The sequence below is a fragment of the Phalaenopsis equestris genome, unplaced genomic scaffold (genome assembly GCF_001263595.1).
Source record: "Phalaenopsis equestris unplaced genomic scaffold, ASM126359v1 Scaffold000094, whole genome shotgun sequence".
In the NCBI taxonomy this organism is placed as follows: domain Eukaryota; kingdom Viridiplantae; phylum Streptophyta; class Magnoliopsida; order Asparagales; family Orchidaceae; genus Phalaenopsis; species Phalaenopsis equestris.
In genome coordinates this window covers 7,209,003-7,225,473 of record NW_018164536.1, presented here as the reverse complement: position 1 = coordinate 7,225,473, position 16,471 = coordinate 7,209,003, and the positions used below count along the sequence as shown (strand labels likewise).

Below are 16,471 nucleotides of genomic sequence, written 5' to 3'. Positions count from 1 at the left end.
TTCTTTAAAGTGCAATATCATCAAAAAAAATATAAAATAGGTATGAAAATCTCAACATATTTCCCTTTGGTCAAGACTCTCTAAGGACTCTAAAAAAATATATAAATGTCTGAAAAAAAACTCAATTTGCATAAGAGGTTAGCATCACCTTTAGAAAACATTAGTTTTTAAATCTTTATTTGGTCCTCCCTTTTACATTTTTAGGCATGGGCCTTGAAAGAAGATCACTCTTAATATATTAATGCACATGTTTCAAACTCTAGTAAGCCCACAAAATGCAGCACGCAAAAAGATGGTTAGCTATGGCAACCAAACCAACAAAGAATAATAGTCAGGACATCAAAAAGAATATCTAAGCACCCTAGTCCTGGCCTAGCACACTATCTAACATAAGTGTCATAACCACAACATCTATGTGCATGTACAGTTCATGGGTAAAGGCTATTGTATAAATTAAACTGGATCACCGACACTGGCCCCATCCTAAAAAACCAAGGGATCTAATATTTGTTACCAAAAAGGATTTTTAAAAGTGTTGGCCTCACATATGGCCTATTTTTCTAATTGCATAATATTAAAATATAATGAACTATTGAATGCGAGTTCATGCATGCAAGGTGACCTATGTTGGAGCCCTTAGAAACATAGCACAGTCATACTTGTGTTGCTCTCAATGCGATAACTCACATTGCTCACCAAGCTTTACATGACAAGCAATGCTCATTAAAGCATTGCCATCAACACAGGGGTTACTCACCTAACAAGTCTAATTTTATATAAAAGCATAGAAGGTGATGCTCAAGCAATCATGCACTATAACATAATCAAGTGGGCACGCATTGAGCACTCAATGGTTTCAAGGGCTTTAAAGCGTGAACATAATTGAGCACACAACATGAAATTTTTACGCCAATCAAGTGTGATGTCATAAGAGATTAGGTGGCATGCTCTCCATTTAAGAGACTTACTCACCGGTGGGCTAGCATTGTAAGACACCACTCATCAAAGATTTAAAATTATTGTGTGGCGGCATATGTATGTGGTAATACCACAACTATTGGTGCTTGAGGAGACATCACATGCAAGAATATGTTAAAGGAAAATTTGATTTCTATTCCATGCAATAGTATTTAACATATTCTATATCATTTGAAAATATATTTTTTGTACACACACACATGATCTCAAGCAATTGACACAACATGAAAGAGATGCAAATGCATTTTAAGAAACATGACATGCAAGTGAATGGTTGATCATGCCTTAATGGTCGATCGTACCAAAGTGATTGGTTGATCTGATCTTGGTAGCCAATCAAGCTAAATTGATTGGCATTGTGATCAGGCCTTGGTGACTGATCAAACCAAAATTGTTGGTTTTGTGATAGCGCCTTGGTTATGGATCAAACCAAAATGATTGGTTTTGTGGTTGGGCCTTGGTGGTCGATCGAATCAGAGTGATTGATTTTGTGATCCGAGCTTGGTGGTCGATCAAAACAAAGTGGGTATATTTTGTGATAGGGCCTATGTGGCTGATTGAACCAAGTTTGTTGGTTTTATGATTAGGCCCTAATGGCCAATCAAATCAAAATGATTGGTTAATCGGACCTTAGTGGCTGATCAAACCAAATTGATTGGTTTTGTGACCAGGCAGTGGTGGCCGATAAAACCAAAATGGCTGGTTTTGTGATCGAGCCTTGGTGGCTGATAGAACCAAAGTGATTGGTTTTGTGATCTGGCCTTGGTAGATGATTGATACACCTAAAATAGATAGCATTTGTTTACACATTTTTAAACCTATTTTTGAGGATATTGCACTTTAATTGAAGGAATTTGTGTATTTTTCTTTTAGGTACAATCAAATGAATGAAAAATGGTGAACGGAGTGAAAAAAGTATCAAATTTGGAGCAAAAATGAAGGTTTACAAAAGAACGGTGGTGCCTAAGCACCCAGGACTAGCGCTTAAGCTCCAGGATAAAAGAGAAGATCGTGCGTAAGTGTCACATACCTCGCACTTAAGCGCCAGAGATAATTATTTCATGATTCAATGAATTTGTCTGAATTTTTTAAGGGGTGTTTGAAGACACTCTTGGTGAAAACGTGGTTTATGGTTAATAGACATGAAAAGAAGTTCAAATGGCTATTGAAAGAAGGCAACTCTTGGAGGATTCATTGAATGTGGACACATTTTGAAGAGACACCAAAACACCTTTTAGAAAATTATAAAAGAAAACTGGGATTGAATGAAGAGGGAGTCTCAATTAGCTGTCAACGCCCCTCTCTCATAGCTTAATTAAAATACTTTTAAAGAGAAGAAATGGAGGAGATGTTGTTTGTTAGTAGAGTGTATTGTAAGAAAAAGGAAGAGAAGAGATTCAAAGAAACTTCAAGAGTTTGGTGGAGAGGAATTTGAGATATTTTTTTATCTTTGTGACTACATTTGGTTTTAATTTAGACTTCTTATATGTTTACATGATTTCAACTTTTAAACTTAAGTGTGGTTGTGTTTTATCCATGAATTTTGAGTAGTTTTTCTTATTTATTTCCTTAAAATGATAAGTAATTAAATTTTGGAAGAAATATGTGTGAAGTATTGGTCTTTAATGTTGGAATAAATTGTGAAGATTTTAAACTTTGTACTTCATTTACTTCTTGATTTGGCTAATTAAGATGTTAATATCTTTTGTGAGAACATGTAAGATCTGAGATGGTATTGTCTCAATCAACTAATGGTAAGAATCACATGAGATTATATGGATGAAAATGGAGTTCATATGGTTGAGTGCAAATAAATAGGGAAATAAACTTTGAAAGGTGTAGAGTTAGAGGACTTTGGAGTGACAAGTTAAAGGCCCCTATTCAATTTAGTGTTTTAGGTATTGTTACGAGATATTAGCACTCAGGTGGAGGGAGAAGAGGGAACTCTAGAGTGAGAGCTAGTATCTTCCTTACCTAACCCTACTTCAAGGTTCTTAAGACTTTAAATTAGCCAATGTTCTTTATAGCATCTCTAATAAGGGTAAAGAATAATATTGCTCATATTTGGCACAACACAATTTAAATACTTTTACAACATAATTTCTATACTTGTTACTGATTCATAATAAAGAAAAAGATATTTTATTTATATTGTCATCATCTTACAAATATCTTGTTAAATTTTATTAGTTGTTTACTTTATTTTCAATTATAAAAAATTACAAAAAAAATCGAACTTTCATTTCTTTTTTAACATATATAATTTGAGTAAGAATATTTTGTAAAGTTGAATTTGTTATCTAATTTCTTCTGACTTAAAAGATTGTATTTCTCCATGTGGAGTTCGATATTCAAGGCTTAATCAAAATATCGTATATTACTTGATAACGATACATATGTTTTCATAGTATCACAATATTTAAATATAATAATTGCACTCTTATTTGCTTCAGAGTCAAGTTTTTGGCATTGTTGTAAAGTAAGAAATATAACTGCATACTTCGTAGTATTGTCATAAAAGATCGGGATCAACGATCGAACCTAAATGTCTAGTTTTTTTTATTGAAATTTGGTTGTTGATCAAAATAAAGTGAGTGATTTCTTTGATCGGGCCTTGGTGGTCGATTGAATTGAACTGATCACATGATCAATGCAACATGTATAGAGTGCTACTTGAGACGTGTCATGCAAGACATGTAAGTAATGCAATAACACATGCAAAACATATGACATGCAAGTGAAGTTGTCTCATTAACCCTCTAGGTTAAACAAGACAGTCGATCGGGTGATATGACCAAGAGGGGTCGGTTGGGTTAGAGTGACCGACCAAACCAAAGTGATGCGTTGATCAAAACTTGGTGTTCGATCGAGACGGGGCAGTTGATCGAGCTAAGGTGGGTGGTTGATCGGACCTTGGTGGCTGATCAAACCTAATTGATCGGTCGATCGGGACGAAGTTGTTGATAAAATTGAAGTGGGAGGTTAATCAAACATTGGTGACCAATCGAACCTAATTGATCAATCAACTGAACTGGGGCGGTCGATCAAACCGAAGCGGGTGGTTGATCGGACCTTGGTGACTGATCAAACCTAATGTTATCGGTTGATCGGGCCTTGCTGACTATGATTGATCAAACCAAAATAATCACATAATTGAAGTGGCATGTCTAAGGTGCTACATGCAACACATCATGTAGGGCATACAAGTAAATGCAAAATGCTTAATAACCAATTAAACTCGTCATAGCGTTCTAACATAGAATCTAAAATTTGATGAAGTCGTAGTTGCAGTCCATTACACAACATAACATATGACCTACCTCTAATTATCCGAAAAACCCAAAGTCAATTTCCACGAAGAGAAAACCTTTATGAAAAATGAAGGTTTTTCTTCATGGATGCGGCCTTCATGGTCTTGGGAATGAGAACCAAAGAGTTTTCTCGTTCTCTAGCTCGAGGTGGCTTCAACCCATTCATCAAGTGTTGAAGCTAACAAATAAATAACCACAGGATTGCTAGGTTCTCGACCAATTGGGCTTTTGGTGCTAGAACTTAAAAGGAGAGGTCAAGATTCGTAGGGATTTGCAATAAAACGGTCCTAACCTAAGGGGTTTTTCTCTAACACACAACCAAGGTCCTTAAATCTCTATCATCTAGACATAATGGGCCATAGGGAAGGAAAATGCAAGAAATTTTAGTGATTTTCACCTTCGCAATATTTGGAGATGTGATCTCTTTGCTTGCTCCTTACTCCTACCTCATTTGGATGAAGCTTTCCTCTTCTAGAGGAGATTTGAATCTTTTATTTTTCCAAGTGGAATGAAGCTTTCCTTTACCAAAAGGAGAAGTGTGGCTCTTTCCTCCAAAAACTTCTTCGAAGGCCTCCCTCACACTTTTCTCAAGAGGTTAATGGAGGAGGAAGAAATAGAAAAATGAGGAAGAAGGTGTTTCTCTCTTTTTCCAGAGCTCTCCCAACTTCTCATACAAGCCTCTCCAATTCAGAAAACTGAGAAAATCCTTTATTTCTTTGCTATCGTTGAGACAAAAGTCTCTCTTCCCGCATCTAGACTCTGGCTGATTGCTTTGTTGAGCAAAACCTAGATATTTGATCTTCTTGCAAGTAAATGGCTAATCTCCCGCTAATGCTTTTTTATCCCTTCCATAAGTTGCTTTGGGACTTGCAAAAATTTCCATTAATGGTCCCATCCCTCTCAGCTGATGTGTGACACAATAACATTTGATGGAAAGAAATGGCAAATAATATCAAGCGCATATGTGCCAAACATCAAGTGCATATGCGCCCTTCCATCTATTTTGCACATTTTATTTGGGAGTTTAAGTGGCAATGGGGGGCTTGATTTGGCTCCTGCTGGCAGCACATACCCTACTTGCTGTAAGCACCACTTTTGGGCATTTCTGCGTCCATGAGGTGGTACTTAGGTGACACCCGTTAAAAAAAGAAATTATTTTTTCTATTTTTTGACCTTTTCTTTCCTTCTTTTTCGCGGCTTGTTTGGAGGATTCTCATGGGTCCTTGAACCGCCAGAAGACATTTAGGAATTAAAATGTACTTTCTTACATCGTGGCGGACACCAGGGTACTCTCTATTGGGCAAAAATCACCCCAAGGCTATGTACGACCCCAAGGGTCTATCCGTAGAAATGTTTTTACTAATCTGAAAGCTATAGAAAATTATGTATCTCTAAAATACAACCCTGTAACTCAAAAATTAATATTATGGAGGTTTTAATTTAGGGATTTTAGCACCTACAAACATCATAGACCCGCTCGCGAGTGAATTGGTTTGAACCCAAATTTTCCCAAAAATGAGTGTGGGAGATTTTGATGACTACCCTTGACCACGGGAGGCTCCAAATAGGTGGAGTATGATATCTAAACACTGGAATGGATGTTAAATGTATCCCGTTTCATAATTAACATTGCCCCAAGGTGAATTCGCCCGGGTTGAGCTTTATCACTACCAATTCTGATTCTGTGCTCGAGGCTCATACCAAGAAGTCCTATTCTATGTATTGGTCTACGAGTTCAGTCCTATATTATTTAAGTGGATATCCCTCACATGTGCATCAAAAACTGATGTTAACATGCATATTTATAGGGCTCCATGATTACATTGTTATAGAAAATTGCATACTTAACATATGTCCTGAGGAAAGTGCTTTTGTTTTCCAACCTGATCAGACCAACATATATTTTATTATCTTATTGTGATGTAGATTATTTGAGTATTTCACAGTCAAACGCATTATAAGTTCATTGTGGTATGGCTTTGCTTTGTCATTAAGTCGTTCGTCTTCTCTTCTTTTCTTAGAGGCATCCCTGTCATACTCTTTGTTTTGTGTAAGCGCTATTTCTACCTTTTATTACCTTTAGACTCTAATGTTGGCCTCTACAACTTAAGTTTTTTTTCTAAACTCTTTCTTTAGTTTTATCCACAAGAAAATATAATCAGCGAAAAACATATATCTCTGTACATCCTTCTATAAATGTCTCAAAGAGTATCCATAACTAAAGCAAGAAGATATGGGCTTACAGTAGCTGATCCCTGATGTAATCCAACTGACTAAGAAAATACTTGGTCAATACTTCAACTGTTCGAACACAAGTAACAACTATAATATACAAATATTTAATGACTAAAATATAAATCATGTCGACACATTTCTTCTCTATAACTATCACAAAAAATCCTCTTGAAACTTTATCCAAAGCGTTTTCTAAATTAATAAAATTCATGTCTATCATCCTTATCTTCTCTGTACTTCTTGATCAAGCCTCTCAACTAATAGACTTGTCCGACATGAATCCAAAATAATTATGAGAATCAAACTAATTATGAGAAATTTTTGCATTACATCTTAACCTATGTTGAATTACGCTATCACATAAGTTTATCAAATAACTTTATATAATTTATTATTACATTATAAATGAATATGAAAATTTAAATATACAATTTTTTTTTTTTTAATTCCAAAATTAATTTGATGGCTGGTTAGAAGAATATTGTGTAGGGTGTTGAAGTTGGCACCAAATCGACCAATAACATAATTGCATTCCCTCCCCGTCCGCCGCCTATAAAACTCCTCCATTCCCACGCCATGGTATCCTTCTCTAACATCTCACTACATCATCCTTCCCCCGCTCCGCATTTTTCCGCCGCAATGGACTCCGTCGACACATGGGGTCTTGCGCCTCTCTCCTCTGTCGATCCAGAGATCCACGACCTCATCGAAAAGGAGAAGCGCCGGCAGTGCCGCGGGATCGAGCTCATTGCCTCCGAAAACTTCACTTCCTTCGCCGTCATTGAAGCCCTTGGCAGCGCGCTCACCAACAAATATTCCGAGGGCATGCCCGGCAACCGCTACTATGGCGGCAACGAATTCATTGACGAGATTGAGAACCTTTGCCGATCCCGCGCTCTCGAAGCCTTCCATCTTGATCCCGAGAAGTGGGGCGTCAACGTCCAGCCTTATTCTGGCAGCCCGGCTAATTTCGCCGCTTACACCGCGGTCCTTAACCCCCATGATAGAATCATGGGCCTCGATCTGCCCTCAGGCGGCCACCTCACTCATGGATACTACACAGCCGGTGGGAAGAAGATCTCTGCCACTTCGATCTACTTTGAGAGCTTGCCGTATAAGGTGAATTCCTCGACGGGGTACTTGGATTATGAGAAACTCGAGGAAAAAGCCTTGGATTTCCGCCCTAAGCTCATAATTTGTGGCGGGAGTGCGTACCCGAGGGATTGGGATTATGGGCGGTTCAGATCCATTGCTGATAAGGTCGGTGCGCTGCTGCTTTGCGACATGGCTCACATCAGTGGCCTTGTTGCTGCGCAGGTACGGTTTGTCTCTTCAATTCAGCTGTAGTGCCGTTTTTCTTGTATTGTTTCTCATATCGCTTTTCTTAGCTTATTTGTTTGGATTGGGATATGTGAAGCTGCTTGGATCTTGGCGTGTGAGCTTACTAAACTTATGATTTATGAGTTTTTTAAAGGGATTAGGAAGTATGTGATTTGGATTTGAGTTAAGGTGATGAGAAAATTGGCTCTCTCTCTAGTTTGCTCTAATTTGGTTTCTTCGCTTCGAACTAAAGTAGGTCTAGCTATTATAACCTTTAGAAAAAGAAAAGGAAAAAAAAAATGGAAGTTTTGGTTGGTCTCTATGTAATTTCCCTTGCCCCCTTTTTTTTATTATGACTTCTAAGTTGAACAATATTGGATCTTGGAATTTATTCTTATTTCCGTTTTACTTCATGTGCGCTGAAAGTTTTCTTGAGCATGTGATTTTACAATTCGTCTGTTCCATTTTACTGAACTTCATCCTTATTCAAGATCAAAAGCGGGTTATAGATTCAAGAAGGGTAGTGCATGCTGGTTTCAGTCAGACAATGCAAAAGTTGAATTGAAATTGAGTCATATAGATCATGCAATTTTGGAATCTCAGTTGACTAAACCTCCATTTGCCATCTTTAATACAGGAAGCTAATGATCCATTTGAGCACTGTGATATCGTCACAACCACAACACACAAGAGCCTCAGAGGCCCAAGAGCTGGCATGATCTTCTACAGGAAGGGCCCGAAGCCACCGAAGAAGGGACAGCCAGAGAATGCAATTTATGAATTTGAAGACAAAATTAACTTTGCAGTTTTTCCTTCCCTTCAAGGAGGTCCTCACAATCACCAGATAGCCGCATTAGCTGTCGCACTGAAACAGGCCTCATCGCCGGGATTCAAGGCATATGCCAAGCAGGTTAAGGCAAATGCTGCCGCCCTCGGAAAGTATTTGATAAAGAAGGGATACAATATTGTTACCAATGGGACAGAGAATCACCTTGTCCTTTGGGATCTTCGTCCTCTTGGCTTGACTGGTAAAATTAGCTGCTCATGTTTTTCACAGATTGATCAGTTAGGTGCTTTATATGCTAATTTCTGTTTGAATTTTCTTTCATTTTTGCTCCTTGCTTGTTTATAGGGAACAAGGTGGAGAAGGTTTGTGATCTCTGCAACATAACACTCAACAAAAATGCTGTTTTTGGTGACAGCAGTGCTTTGGCTCCTGGTGGCGTCCGTATAGGTATTTAAGTTATATTTGTATGGGTTTTCCTTATTTTTATGAATTATTTTGTGCTTTGTTTTGTCATGATACTCAGGAAACATAGAATTTAACTATCAAAAGTAATTAAAAAAAGGTTATTTGTTTTCAATTATGTGCTGCTGTATGGTTTTCTTGCTGTAAAATATCCAGCTATTGTAAGGTCCAAATATCCAGCTTTTGTAAGGCCCATGGGAATGCTTTCTACCAGTGATTATTTAAGAAAGGAGCATTTGCGTAAATACCACACAATTCCATGGGAATGCTTTCTACCAGTGATTATTTAAGAAAATAGAGTTTACATAAATACCACACAATAGTTTTGCATTTACACATCTCTTACCTAAACTTGCATATTTACATACATAACACTTATATATAATATCACATCAAAATTCCACCACAGCTAACTTCTTACAAGTGAAGTACACGGTTTTATTCATGGCTTCATGACACCAAAATGTTATAAATGTAAATATTAAACTTTTAGTGTTAGATATGTAAATACAAAGAATTTGTGTGGGTATGTATGTAAATTTTCCTTTAGCAAATCATTCTAGATTGTTTAGGCTTAGACTATAGCTCATCTGAATGTTAACAACAATTAAAATCATGTTTCTTTAATGTATTCATTGTGTTTTTTACAATCATCACCTATGACATTTCACAGGTGCTCCTGCCATGACCTCTAGAGGATTGGTCGAGAAGGATTTTGAGCAAATTGCAGAGTTTCTCCACCAAGCAGTAACCGTTACCCTGAGCATCCAGAAGGAACACGGTAAGCTCCTGAAGGACTTTAATAAGGGTTTAGCGAACAATGAGGACATTGAGAACCTCAAGGCTGCTGTAGAGAAGTTTTCCGCTTCATTTGACATGCCCGGCTTTCAGACTTCTGAAATGAAATACAAGGACTAGACTCGTACGTCTCACCGAATATTACATCTTCCTTTGTATTTCTGAGTTTTCTGTCTCTTTATGGATTTGTTTTTCATCTTTTTTTTTTGGCTATCTAATTATTTGAACTTGTTTTTGTTTGAGTTATAATGTTAGAATTTCCGGAAATAAGGATTCATGATTTGTAAACGGTTTCTTTTGTGGATTGCTTATGAGAACTTTTATGACAATTACATAAATGATTGTAATTTTTTTCAGTTTATGTGATTCTCATGATCGATAGAAAGCTTGAGTGAAATGATTAATTGCAATTAATAGAACTACCTGGGTCTGTAAATAGGAAAAAATTTGCGTGCGATAGACGTACGCAGCGCTGCGTACGATATTGGTGTTATACCGAGGGTACAAGGGGGTTACATCCGCGGTATAACCTCTTGTAACCTCCCTGTAACCGTCTGTAACCTACATGTAACTTGAAATAAGTTTCGCGCTTTTGTTATCATATATTAAGAATTTATTAGTAGGTTACAGGTAGGTTACAGAAGATTACAGGAAGGTTACAAGAGGTTATACCGCAGATGTAACCCCCTTGTACCCTCGGTATAACCTCAATATCGTACGCAGCGTTACGTACGTCTATCGTACGCAATTCTGAAGTTCTGAATGAAATATAGGTGAGGAGGCTGAATGCATATCAGAGCATGAAAACCATGAATTATATTCATCCTGAGATAAATCCATATTTAAAAATGTTCTCATCATCATTTTTTTTCATAATATTTGGCTTTTTTATTTCTAATATTCGAAAATAATTACTGTGTTAATGTTTATTTTAATATGTTCTTGATTATAACAATTTTATATTGTACAATAACTTATTCATCTTTATGTTATACGGTGCTTAATAGTTCATTAGATTCAATGTGAATTTCATTGCAATATTAAATTCTCAAGGTATGATTCAACAAGTTTCTTAAATTAATTTTTGAGACTAAATGAACTTCAATTTTTATGTGATTGCGATCAAAATGATCTTTTTTATCAAAAGATGATTTAAATGCAATGAGAAAGTTAAGATCTAAGTCCATGTGAGCTTATGCAATTCAAGAGAATCTAATCATAAGAAGTTGGCTTACCTCCCAATGCATTTTTTTTTCATATTATAATTTAATTCTTCAATTAATATAAAGCAAGTAAAAATCAAGTATGAACATCAAAAATTTTAAACAAACAAAGTATGAACATATATGTGAAAGCTTGCCTCAAGCTCGAATTGAATATAATTAACTTATGATTTCACCAAGCCAAGTCCAAACCATGATATACTCAACTTGAATCAGATTAATTACAACCCTATGTTTGATATGATTTGTTTATTTTTTTCCAACAAGTTGCTTGTATAAAGTCTGAGTAAGCTTTGTTTATGACTCATTTATTTTGTTAAATGAGTTGTTTGTTAATAAACTTAATAATCTTTATTTTAACCGAGTTCGAGTCGAGCTCAAATAGGATATTTATAGATGAACTTGATCTCGAACATAGACTTAAAAGCTCAAATGAAGCTCAAGCTAAGCTCGAACAAACTTTTCACAATAGATTTTGTATATGAATAATTGGATATCATGAGCTAGTAAATAATGATTATTTTAATCCACTATAAAAATTTAAAAATCATTTGAATTAGTTTGATCACTAAAATCTATTTTCTAAGTAAAATGGTATTTTTACATTAAAATACTTATAATAAATTAACTATAAGTAGAAAAATTTTCTAAGTAAAATGGTATTTTTGCATTAAAATACTTATAAATAAATTAACTATAGGTAGAAAAACTACACGTAGAAAAACTATGAAAAGTGGTTTTCTGAGTTTCTTGTGATCATGGACACTTAGGGAAAAATATATATATATTAAAATAATTAGTTCATTTTTGAGTTACTTTTTGAATTAAAAAAAATTAAAGATAATCAAAATTTTCAAAAATATGAAAATAACCAAAATTGTTCCTAATTGTTCCCTGCTCACTTAGGACCCCTTAAGATATTTTTCTTAATTTTTGTGATTGGGTTATGTATTTTTAAATGCCAAAAATATATTTTTTCTTAATTTTTCTTTTAAAATAATTATAATAAATAAAATAAGAGTCATAAAAATAAAAAGTTTATTTCTCTGGGTTCTCTGAACTTACGAAAATTTAAGAAAAATATAAAAAGAGATTTTTGAAATTAAAACATATTTTTTATTTAATTAATCACTAAAATCAATAAACAATTTTAATAAGTAAAATATAATTTGAAAAATTATGAAATTTTGTCCAAGTGGTCTTCTGACCTAGGTGAACCTCCAATAAATTTCTCATCAACGAAAACTTTACTTTGATTAACTAAATAAATTAATATTGAAAATTCTTTTTTCTGAGTTAAAATAATTATATGGATTAAATAAAAATTGAAAAAATCAGATTTTCTCCTTTGATATTTTAGAGTGGGGTACCATAAAAATTTCAAAATCGTTTGAGTTATATTTGATGAGTTATGAAGTGGAGAGCCTTAGGGGCAAAATGATAATTTTGGATTTTGACACCCTAATTGAAATTTAGGATTAACTAAAGGGTAAATGAGTAATTTTGATCATAGTGAACTCTTTTGGATGTTTGAAATATAATGAGTTAAGCAACAGAAACCAACTTGTCACATTTTCATGGTAAGGGTAAAATTGTAATTTTATAAAGTATTATGCCTTAGAAGTCAATTTAATTAGATGATACTAAGGTAGTGGGCTTAAGTTAGGAAGATAATAATTCACTTATTTGAAGCCCCTAATTAGTGATTAGATGAATTAGATGATAGCATGATCTTTAGCATGATCTTTTAATGAGAATAGATCTTACTTAAATTAACATTTTAATTGTTACAAATTTACCCATGAAATCTTAATGGGCTTGTAGTGAGCTATGCTTAATCCAAGATTGTTTAATGAGGTTTAGAAAAGATAACATAACTAACTATGAACATTTTGAAAACACTACAAGCTCGACTTCAGTCTGGGATATAAAATCCTTAATGACTTTGAGTTTGTCTCTCGAGGAATTCACTCACATAACTTTTAAGTAGAACATTAAGTGATTGTCTGATTACCCCACTCTTGGGATAGTTAAAGTATCAAGGTACGCTAAGCATAGGGTGTATTAATTTATTGAAACTAAAATCTAAATTTGGACGGTTAATTGAACAATATAATAAGATCAAATGAACTCGAAATTTTTCAAAGGATTTTAAAAGTTGTTCAGCTATGCCCCGAACACTTTAGAATCCTTTGGATACTTTGAAAGATAATTGAATTTATTATTCTTTGTTCAAGAAAATCATCCATTAAAACCTTTAAGAATTCACCAAGTTAGGACTTAGGATTTTACAAATCAAACTAAATAATCAATTGAATAAATTTTAAACTAGTATCTAACTAATTAATACCGCATAAATGAAATAATATATATGTTTCAAGTAACTATTCTTACAATTAAAAAACATAAAAAATATTAACAAACTAGTTTATTTAAATAAAAAACTAAGAAGAAATTGCATTAGATTTATATGCAAATTGATAATAAATTAAAGTTTATTATTATTAAATATTAAATAAAATATATTTTGATTAATTAATTTTATTTAAATAACATATAACATTTAATAAATGAGTACTTCTATGTTCAAATTTAGTTCATTTAATCTTAGAATTTTAAAAAATAAGTTCAAACCTATGTGTTCACTAATCTGAAGGACAACGAACCGAGTTAGGGTGAATCATTTCGAGCCCTAGTAACTAGCATATTCACAATTATAAATAACTAAACAACTCATTGTTTAAGAAAAACAACATAAACAAATCACAAGGAAATACATTTATTGGATTACAACCCAAAGAAGATCTTCTAGATAGCACATCCTACTCCTCAAAAAGCCAAGAAAAATCTCACTTGGACAATTTATCATAAGCCAAGTCCTTCAACTTCCCCACAAACTCCCCTAAGAACCTCTCTTGCGCCTCGCCATTCATGAAAAAGCTTCTCCATTTATCAAACCTCTCCCTCCCCTCCTCCCCCTTCTCCTCCATTACCCTAACCACCGCATCCCTCACCGCCTCCTTCCTGAAACCGCCGTCTTCTTCCCTCTCCACCTCCACCCCTACTCCCAAATCCCCTGCGAACAGTCTCGCATTCAAGTACTGATCTCCCCTCTGCGGCAACATCACCACCCTGCATCCCCCCACCACCGCCTCCACCAATGAGCTCATCCCCGCGTGGCACACGAAGCATCCCACGTTCCTGTGCCCGAGTATCAGCTGCTGCGGGGCCCACCCTTCCCTCACCAACCTCTCGCCGCCGCCGCCTCCGCCTCCGCCTCCGCCGAAGATTCCCCGGCCGGCGGGGCCCTGCTTCAATACCGCCAAAAATGGTTTTCGGGCCATCTCCAGCCCGAGGAGAAGCTCCTTCACCCCATCCTCGCTAAGCGCCGTCTCGCTGCCGAAGGAGCAGAAGACAACCGAGCCGCCGGAAAACCGGTCGAGGAAATCGGTCCACTCGGGGCCGAGCGAACCGCCGGGGGATTCGGGAACGACCGGGCCGGCGAGGAGGATGGGTTTGGAGAGCTGTGATTCGATGTAATGGATGTAGGGGGATTCCATTTCCATGTTGAGAAAAAGGGCTGACCAGCCGGTGAGGCCGGCGAGCACGCGATCGTAGACGGAGAGCTCGCCGGCCTCACCGAAGCTCCGGAATATGTAGGAGAAGTCGGCGGCTTGGTACGCAGGTACGCCGGCTGACAGGGCGGTGGAGGTGGGGAAGCCGGTCGGCGGGTGGGCTAGCTCCTCCTACAACAATTTTGAGTTAATCACTGTTGCAGAAATGAAAAAATAAAAAAAAGTTCTGATTTTTGGGCAATACGGCATTGCGGCGGGCAGGGACGGTGAGGTAGGCGGTGGCGGCGGCCGAGAAAACAGAGAAAAACAGAGTCTTGATGCCGAGGGGGTGGGCGATGGAGGGGATCCACGGCTGGGCGAAGTCGAAGAAGAGGAGTTGGGGACGGAGGTCGGCAAGGAGAGCGGCGACTTGGGGCTGCATGTTGTCGACGGCGAGCTTGAGGAGTTCGGCGGTGTGGGGAGGGAGGTCGGCGGTGCGCATTTCGGCGGCGGAGGAGGAGGAGAGCTTGCGGGAAAGTTGGAGGAATGGGCTGATGTGGCCGAAAGCGACGAAAGGAAACATTAGGATGTGGAGGGGGCGAGCGGCGGTGGAGTTATCGATGTTGGCCATTGGGAAGAGAGAGAGAGATTAGGGTTTGAATGATGGTGGCTGGATGGTAAAGGAGACGAACTGATTGGGGTGAGGTGGACAAGGAAACGGCAGCTTTTGTAGGTGCTGGCTGCATGACTTTATCTGGCATTTTTTATTGTTCATGTGATTTTTATTTTCTTACATATGTAACGGTTTCTATGCTTTCACTTTTTAAAAGTTTAAATGTCATAACTAATTTTTTTGTTTAACACGAATAACGAGGCTTTTGGTTACTTCACATTAAATCTCAAGACATTTTTTAGCAAGAAATATTTTGATTTAAATTAAGAGTTATTCAGAACTTCAATTTCAGCAAAACTACAGTCAAACTAATCGAGTCGACAAAACGAACCTATTGATACCAAAATTAGTTCGTCCAATCATCTCCAGTTCAAATCAATTAATCACATTTAGAGACTTTGGATAATTAGTTGGAGGGTCGAGCGAACTCTAAATTTGATGTCCTATATACGAATCGAGCATCGTGGTGAAAGGAAGCCAACGAGCCAAAAATCACTCGATTCTGAGGTCATTAAAACTCTTTGATCATCAAACAACTTTTTTATGATAAAAAAGAATTAATGTGAATAATTTTCATCAAATAACAAAAATTTCCCTTCTTTGGAGCATATAAAAAGACCCTCTCTCTTCACTTGAGGGAACGAAGAGTCAAAATTATAGTGATATTTCAGATTAAAGCCTCGACGAAAACTTTCGGCCTCTGTGGCTGCCAACTAACATCGACCACTACCCGTCGACTGATGGGCCGCCCTTTGTTTGTTGTCATTGATAAATTCTATTATGTAACGAAGCATCTTGAATACTATTCAACAACATAGTATCCCAAATACATGATAAAAAAGAAATAATGAATACTATGCAGTGAAGTATCCCGAATACGAGTCCCGAAGCATATGATATATAAGGCAATAAAGTATCTCATAAAAATAAAAATTTATCTATTAAAAAGTGATAATTAACATTACATTTTGATGTGATGTGATGCCAATATGCATGTAAATATAAGTTTTAGCGTGCTGTCACGGACAAATAGTCCCACATTGGCTAGGTGTAGGGCCGAAAAGCAGTATTTAAGTCCTGGGCTGCCCACCACCCATAAGGGCTCTTTTGGGAGGTGACAAGTGGTATCA

General features: G+C 36.6%; 2 protein-coding genes across 2 annotated transcripts; one reads left to right on the top strand and one right to left on the bottom strand.

Annotated features, from left to right (window-relative positions):
- The first annotated feature begins 7,063 nt into the window (after positions 1-7,063).
- LOC110020284 (serine hydroxymethyltransferase 4) lies at positions 7,064-10,133 on the top strand. Its single transcript, XM_020718335.1, has 4 exons — positions 7,064-7,841; positions 8,482-8,872; positions 8,977-9,078; positions 9,767-10,133. Exons 1-4 carry the CDS (start codon positions 7,101-7,103, stop codon positions 10,009-10,011), a joined length of 1,479 nt encoding a protein of 492 aa, XP_020573994.1. The 5' UTR covers positions 7,064-7,100; the 3' UTR covers positions 10,012-10,133.
- A 3,755-nt stretch (positions 10,134-13,888) lies between these two features.
- Positions 13,889-15,426, bottom strand: LOC110020195 (anthocyanidin 3-O-glucosyltransferase-like). The gene is made up of 2 exons (XM_020718201.1): positions 14,934-15,426; positions 13,889-14,860 (listed from the first exon to the last, which is right to left on the bottom strand). Exons 1-2 carry the CDS (start codon positions 15,297-15,299, stop codon positions 13,964-13,966), a joined length of 1,263 nt encoding a protein of 420 aa, XP_020573860.1. The 5' UTR covers positions 15,300-15,426; the 3' UTR covers positions 13,889-13,963.
- Positions 15,427-16,471: the final 1,045 nt, after the last annotated feature.